Genomic DNA, 8,591 nt, shown 5'->3' on the forward strand with positions numbered 1-8,591 from the left:
CATGACTTTGCATAGACGTGATGAGCGCCTCAATAAACAACTGTCACTGCATCTCTTTTCCCATTTAAGAATTGAATTCAATGGAAACTTCGTCGAGCCATCATTGGCACTAAATGCATCGACCATGGTCGATATTTCAGTCACGTTTTCTTCATATTCTCAATTTATTTCTAAATGCAATCGTTTTTGGCAAAATTGTTCAAACATGTTATCGTTTTTTCGAGATCTTTCGTGAATTCCACGTTTTTATCTCCATTTTTCATACTTTTTTCTCTCCTAATAGATTCCGTTCGAGCGGATCGGCTGAGGAATTCTACAAAATGTTTGACGGTGTCGCATACAATTCCCTGGAGCCCAATTTGATGTGTCACGTAGTCTGGGTATCAAATATTGATTTGGGTGAGGATGGTTTGCCACCGTTAGGCTACACCGATTTGTCAACGTGCCCACTGTTCTTAAAGCAAATGGATGAGAGTTCCGAACGGGCCCGCGAGCGACGTATATCAACTGCTTTGAGCGCAATTGGTTCAAATATTCGAAACATACCTATGCAGGTATGTGAACTGTCGGAGATCATTCCGATTATAAATAAATCAGCGGATTTGTCTTCACACGCGTAAATGCAGCATTTGACTGGATTTAGCCATTCGTTAGTTGCCAAAACATTTTGGTTTCAAGTGAAATCCGAATTCGGTAAGCTAATTACTAGATCAAGCCAAATGCTACATCTACACGTGTGAAAACTTGTTTTTTAGAATTTTCCGCTGATTCTTTGAGTCGTGACTATAGGCTAATATATTCTCATCTTGTGCATTTATAGGAGTGGATGTTTCGCAATATTCAAAGAAACGTTTACGGGCACATGTGCGTTCTGGCGCCACGGGGTAGCGGTAAGACTACAGCGGCAATAACGGCGATGGCGATTGAGCTGAATCCGTTCCCCGTACTGCAATCAATTTATTTTTGCATCAATTCGGACGCTGCGGTACAGTTATTCTACCTGATACGCAAAATTCTGAAAGCCATTGCCGGCAATACCATCAAGGCCATCGATGTCGGGTTGGTGACAGGCTCAGTTGGACCAGCGAATTTGGAACGTTTCAAAATCATCGTTGGGACTCCACATGATATAATTCGCCTAGTTGAACTTCGCAACATAAATCTTGACCATCTCTCAACATTATTTTTAGACGATGGTGACATGACATTCACTACCTCGAAAATTCATGAATTTGTCGACCGGTTGAATAAAACCCGTCTGATCTACTTATCCACAGCGATAAAAGAGAAGTTGTGTATAAGATTGCAGACAATGCATTGCAATCATATGTACGTGAATGGATTGGCCAAGGCCCCTATGAAAACGTATCAATCGACCGATACGAAAGTTGTGCATGCACGTCTGGGTACTAATGCTATCAAGCATTACTGCCGCGTCGTTAATGCACATACTAAACTGGTGTATTTCAATGAAATGGTAAATTTAATGAAATCAGGTGATCAAGCCATTGTGTTCTGCAATGAAAAAAAAAATGCAGAATTACTTTTTCAAAATTTAAAAAAGGACCATGACGTGGTAATGCATTCGGGTGATATGGAGCTTGCTGATCGTGAAGAGATTCTTCAAGGGTTTCTGAAGGGAAAAGGCAAGTTACTTATCTGCACAGATGCGCTATCACGTGGTATGGTTTTTCATAACGTCCGCATTGCCATTTCATTTGACATACCCATGAAAATGTGCAAAGACGACACACGTACGTGGGAAATTGATTGCCTTTCTTATGAAAACCGTGTCCACTCCTGTGGCAAATGCCAATTGGCATTCAGTTTTGCCAATATCCATGAATTTTCGAAACTGAAGGCCAAAATTAATGTTCACTTATTGGTCAATAATTCAGTTATTGTTCAATAATTTTAGGACTATTAATGTAATAGTTATAGTATACTTTAACCCAGTGCACTGGGATTTAATCATGATTAAAATAAGAATTTTGAATTTTTGAGAACTACCAGATTTTTTTTATTTCACAATTTTATTGACATATGAAAATATCGACAATTTCGAGTTTGTGATATTTTTCTGACGCCTTGTATTCAGATATAGGCATGTGGAGAGTTCCGATGGAGACCAAACCTTAAAAATACAGTGATTGGTAAAGCGATTCGTAACCCATTTCATTCAATTTTATCACTACATAAACAGTTTGGAAATATATTTCCATGTAGAATTGTCCACTGAACATTTTTGTAGAAGTAATCATATACGTATACGTTTTATAAAACCACTAGGAGTGGGATTAAATGGCATGCCATTTCATTTGATAATGACTTGTACACTGGAAACGAAAAATATCTGAAAACGACAAAACCTTACCAACTTTTAAAAAGTAATGATGCAGTTCTTCATGATTTGAGGCCCTCTTTCAGCCCTTCAAATATCTCGCCAGGGACAAAATAAAAAAAACACCTGTCGTACTGTGTAATTTGAGTATGGTTTGGGTATAGTTTGGATATGATTGGGTGTTAATTGGGTGTAACTCATAGTAGAATTTTCACCCGATCTTACAGTAAATTAGGTGAAAAAGACAGTAAGTATTACCGTTGGGCGTACTGAAATCATCAACGTTAGAACGGGCCTTATTTCAGCCAGTCGACGTTTATTGGGATACAACAAATTTTGGAGATGTGTATACTGTTTCAAATCTCCTTTGAAAACAGCCAAGCTGGTGATCTTTTTGAACACCAACGCGCGTGTGCGTAAAACATATTCATTGGAAAAACGTGAGTATACTTCAAGACTTACACGTTTTTTCGATTGACTTTGAGCGCCAGTAAATCCATCAACACCAGCTCTCACTTTTTCCACTGGTAGATGTAGTTTTTGAAGTGCCTCTTCAGTGAGCATTGCACCCTGAGAGCCTTTGATCGATTAGCGCGCGTAAAGCGATTTTATCACCGTTCTCAGGCAACACTCGTACAATCGCAGTGGCCAACAAGTTATCTTCATCTTTTGTAGCCACAGCACAATTCACATTAACCGTCGATTCGTTGCTTTTTGTTTTTTCTTTTTTCATTTCCAAATGTAATAGCGTGTTATGTTTTTTGTTACATATTTTACATTGAGGAAATTTGCTTTTACACTCCCCTTGGCGATGAAATTGCAGGCATACATAACAAATCTTCTTCTCTTTTGCCCAATCGTAACGTTTTTGTGTACTCATTGCTGAAAATTCATCGCACTTATACACAGAATGCTGCTTTCCGCAATATGTACACCCGAATGGAACCGTTTCTTTTTTCGTCGTTTTTTCGTAGTTTTTTTCACTAAACTTTTCTACCGGTTTTTCACTGTTTTCAGTTGCCAACAATGCCATAAAACGGCTTTCAATGTAACTTAAGAATTGCTTTAGTGACTGCAACTCACGCACATCGGCGAGCTTGCTTTCATAATCGAGCACTGTGTTTTTATGTAGCTTTTGCGTCAAAATATACACAATGATCGGATCCCAATTTTTGGTGCACACATTTAAATTGGAAATCGCAGTTATACACTCGGCAGTCACATCATGTAGATTGCGAAGCGATGCACTCGATTCAAACGTTTGCTTCGGAATGGTCATGAGTTTTCCTATTAACTCATTTACCAGTTTTCTTTTATTGTGATAGCGCTTCACGAGCGCCTCGTAAATCGCTTGGTAATTTTCTTCGTTCGCTCCCAAACGACTCATAACCGTGGCCGCTTCTCCCGTCAATACCGCTTTCAGATATTGAGCCTTCGTTTTGTCCGATAAATTCTTGTTGTTGTGAACAATTTCATCGAACAATTCACGAAATGCTTGCCACGATGTTGTTCCATCGAATTCAGGCAATTTCAACTTGGGCAGGCTCGCGTTCAAGTTCTCAGGTTTATTTTTTACGATTTCTATTAACTTTCCGCTTACAGCCACGTAATCACTTTGCAATTCATTGATTTTAAATTCTTCACAAAAAACTGAATATTCAGAAGCGACTAGGGCCCGATATGATGAACGCAGCTCGCCCCAACTGGTTTTCAGCATATCCAATTGAGCGCTGGCCATGCCAATCGATGCTTCACTTTGACTGTTAATTTCACTTATTAACAATTTAATTTCATTCACTTGAAATTTAAACACCCGCACCTCTGCAGGTGCCATCTCTTGTTCGGCTTGCTGAACCTGAACAGAATCATTTTCATCACCATTGTCTTCCAATACATTGACAATGTTGCAGCTTCTCTTGCCGTACACTGATGGTCGACTTTTCACTAATCTTTTTGGTGACGATGATGATGCTATTGCCGATAACGATGCGGTTGCCGCTGTTTGCTTTGCGTCCAAAATATCCGCAAATCTTTGTATTCTTTTTTCAAAGTCGCAAATTCACCATTCTTGAAGTAATCTAGTTCTTTATCTTCATCATCTAGCTGAACTCCTTGCAATTCTGTGTTGGTCTTGTCGTATTCCAACCACCACATTTGCAGTCTTTCTAATTTCTTTTCAAAAAACTGCACATCATTTTTTTTGCACTTTTTTCCTTTTCATAATCACTTTTGAACGCAGCAAAATTCTCTTTTCTTTTATTCTGCTCGTCCACGCGTATTTCGAAATCTTCTTGACTCATTGCCATTTTGACTCCGGTTTCGTTTTCGTTTACTTTATCAAATTTGAAATAATTCGTTAAATCGTCGTCGTAGTTTTTCGTTAAATCACTTTTTATAAATTTTTCGTCGTTAAAACTTTCGTCGTTGTTCAAAAAATCGAAGGACCATTAATGTTCAACAGAGAAACTATTGAATCATTACAAAGGGGAACTAAATAAAACGCGTTCGTTTAAGTTGAAGGTTTTAATTTAATTGATTTCAATATGTTACTCAAATATGACAAATGTACAAAGTGCTACAATTTTTGTAAACAAAGAAAACATAACATAAAACTTATTACGCATGAATTTGCTGACAACTGCATATAGCGCATGTATTGACCTCATATTTCCAATTATTATTATTGTTCATTCCTGAACACTTAACATACTTTAGTATGTACTTAACATACTTAAGCTTAAATACGAGACTTAAGTACGTATGTTAACAAGTATGCTAAGTAAGTACTTAAGGGAGTTTAAGTACGTCTCAAGTCACGTAATTAAACTCAAGTATGTTAAGTACGTACTTAAGGTTAATTAGATTCTACGAACGAACGAACGAACGAACAAACGAACATGTTCGTAGATTCTACGAACGAACGAACGAACGAACGAACGAACGAACGAACGAACATGTTCGTAAATTCTACGAACGAACAAACAAACGAACATGTTCGCATACGAACGAACGAATGAGCGCTCGTTGATCGCTCTGGTTAGCGGGTGCTAAGTTGTTCCTGGGTCCTCATTAATCTGATGAAATAAATCGAGTGGGAGTGATAAAATTCACTTGGGAGCCTATTTTGGGAACCTCCCGAACAAAAGTTCGATTTTTCAAGGAATTTTAAACTAACATACCGATTTAATACCAAAAAGGTGGGTTAGAGGGTGCTAGGTTGTTCCTGGGCCCCTATTATTTTGATGAAATAAATCGGGTGGGCATGATAAAACCCACCTGGGTAGCCTATTTTGGGTACCTCCCGAACAAAAGTTCGATTTTTTGAAGGTTTTTCATAGGCTAGGTATCCTAGGGTACATCTGGGGTGGCTGGAAATCTAATGGTTTCCAAGTCTAACGAAGCACAAACGTTTGGTACTTGCAGAATTTCATTTCCTATTCTAGTATTTGAGCAATGGTGCTAACAAATTTTTGCGTACAGCGTACAGGGTACGACACACCCACATTATCATAGCAAAATAACCACTGTATCGTGCTTTCTGGTGCCGAAAATGGATAGAAAAATTGTTTTTTTGGGGTACCTAGGTTTTGGAGTGATTACAATACTTTTACACACGACATGGGCCTATGAAAAACCTTCAAAAAATCGAACTTTTTTTCGGGAGGTACCCAAAATAGGCTCCCAGGTGGATTTTATCACTCCCACTCGATTTATTTCATCAAATTAAACGGGGCCCAGGAACAACCTAGCACCCGCTAACCTACCTTTTTGTGATAGCGTCTTTGAATTCTCATTTATTCTCAACAATGTGGATTTTCCCTAGTTGGAAGAGGATGGATTTTACTACGAAATCGAAGACTTGTGTGAAACTACAAAGGATACAGATCTAGAATCAATCACAAATCAAATTGTTGAAACAGAATTCTTAAATGATTTGTCAATCGATATGTTCATTATAAATTTGGTGAACGCAAACAGAACCATACCATTCAACATGCATCCAGTCTGCTATGAACGAAAACAAGAGCGATATAAACGACTTCTAGCCGATCGAGACGATCTTCAAATAATATACAGCGGTCAGGCCAGCTTTCTTGGCCATTACACCACAGTTCACTATATCTATGCTGAAAATCGTTGAAAATTTATGACAGTCTACACGGGGAGGGACATCATGGCAAAAGATTGGACGTATATCAACGAAACATCCCCACTCGCCTTTACCCCGGAGCACAGTATCAATTCATCGAACCGGCAACGTTGCAACCAGATGGATGTTCCTGTGGCATTTTCTCGATTGCATACGCCACAACCATCATTTTGGAACACAACCCCGCAACATACCATCTAAAAATCAATCAGCATGAAACAGACAATTTGAAAAAGACCAGCGAACTACGAAACCACATCAAAAGAATACAGAGGTTGGTTGCACATAAATTTATTTATATAAATTTCAAATATCAAATAAATTTATCCGATATTTTTGATGCGTCGTGTTTTTCTAACGTATTTGCCAGCTATTTATTGCTGGAATGAGATTTTCGTTTTGTTCATTTACCGTTATTTGTCAACAATTCTGCCACTGTGTCACTACATAGTATATATAGTCCATAAGAAGTGTGTAGAGACAATGCAAAAAGATATGCAGATTTGTTTACAAACAACAAAAAATAAACAAAACAAAAATCTCCATAACTAATGTATTGGCAATGTAAAACTAATTGGCGATCATTTTCGTATCTGCACATTTCTTATGAACTATATTTGCTATGTAGTGACACAGTGGCAGACTTGTTCACAAATATCGGTAAATGAACAAAACAAAAATCTCATTCCTGCGACGAATAGCTGGCTGCCAATACAACAGCTGATGTTTCGTTTATGTACTACGAATGCGTCAGAACAACACAACGCATGAAAAATATCGGATAAATTTATTTGATATTTGAAATCAAATAAAAAAACTTCTTTCGAAGTAATTCCTCGTGACGAAAGCGAATACAAAACAGCTGATATCAATTTTAAAAAATCATTACGAAGCGATTCTGAAATGAGTTGGAAGAATGCAAAAAAAGCAAATCTAAATCGCTCCGAAATGATTTTTTAAAATCACGAGGAATTACCTCGAAAGAAGTTTTTTCTATTTGATATCAGTTGTTTTGTCTCCGAAATTTTTTTTTCAACAAAACCAACCAACACAAAGTGGTGTGTATTGAGCCAAAGAAAATGAAACATGAAATGTTGTAGTTAAAAACCAGCATTGTCGCCTTTTTGAATAAAGCAAAATCAGCGCGTAGGTGGGAAAGCAGACTCATGAGCGTGTGGACTCGAGTTCGAGGAGGAAATTTTTTTTTTTTTCGTTTAACCCTTGTCCGCTCTTCCAATAAAATCACGTATCCGTTGCTACAATGTCAATTTGACACTGTACATAAAAAATACAAGAAAAATTGTAAATATTCATAAAATCTTGGTATTTCTAAATGAAAATCTTCGAATGTTTATTATTTCTACAACTAATACAAAGATAATCGTATTTGATGTCGTTGTTATAATTTGTTAGTGCGATTTGAATGACATGTCTTGGAAAACATAAAAAATAAAATGTTTCACCATGTAAAACGAACTTTTCCGCACTTTTTCGGTAGAATGTAAAATATAGATCACTTGGATAGAATGTTGCAATTTTTCTTATTTTAAAGTATGTTTGGATTTTTATGGAGATCAGTATGGCTTTGAATTTTTTTCAATCATATGGTTGCATGTTTCATTGGATTTGGGATATTTGAGAAAGTCAGTCGTGAATGATGAAAAATAGTGTTAACTTGAACATGATAGATAGATATAGTGTCCATGTCCACCTCCATTTCCATTCTAAAACTCTATGACAGACATGCCAACTATTCATATAAAAAAAATGCAGTTAAGTGATGTTACCATAACCATGAAGGACCCGGATGGTATTTATGTTCATCTTCGTTCCAAGACCTTTCATGTGATACCCATATTGACTATACTTATGTAGAAATGGTATGAAGTCCATCATGGTCGACCATCGTGTTATAACACCATTTAACATCACTTACCATGGGAAAATCGTGTAAAAACAGTAAATAAATAAATGGTCTTACCGTAGTAAGACGAACTTTTTCGCAGTGGATCCAAATACTCTCTATATTCAGTGATCTGTTTCACAATCAATCTGTTAGGTTTCTCAAACCTACCAACGTCAATTCATCATAAATCAAGT

General features: G+C 37.2%; 1 protein-coding gene across 1 annotated transcript; it reads left to right on the forward strand.

The window, feature by feature from the left end:
- Positions 1 to 320: 320 nt before the first annotated feature.
- On the forward strand, positions 321 to 1,912 carry LOC129571965 (uncharacterized). The gene is made up of 2 exons (XM_055451857.1): positions 321 to 554; positions 821 to 1,912. Exons 1-2 carry the CDS (start codon positions 321 to 323, stop codon positions 1,910 to 1,912), a joined length of 1,326 nt encoding a protein of 441 aa, XP_055307832.1.
- Positions 1,913 to 8,591: the final 6,679 nt, after the last annotated feature.

The sequence above is a fragment of the Sitodiplosis mosellana genome, unplaced genomic scaffold (assembly GCF_009176505.1).
Source record: "Sitodiplosis mosellana isolate CC-2019 unplaced genomic scaffold, AAFC_SMos_1.0 Smas_scaffold_3871, whole genome shotgun sequence".
NCBI lineage: Eukaryota > Metazoa > Arthropoda > Insecta > Diptera > Cecidomyiidae > Sitodiplosis > Sitodiplosis mosellana.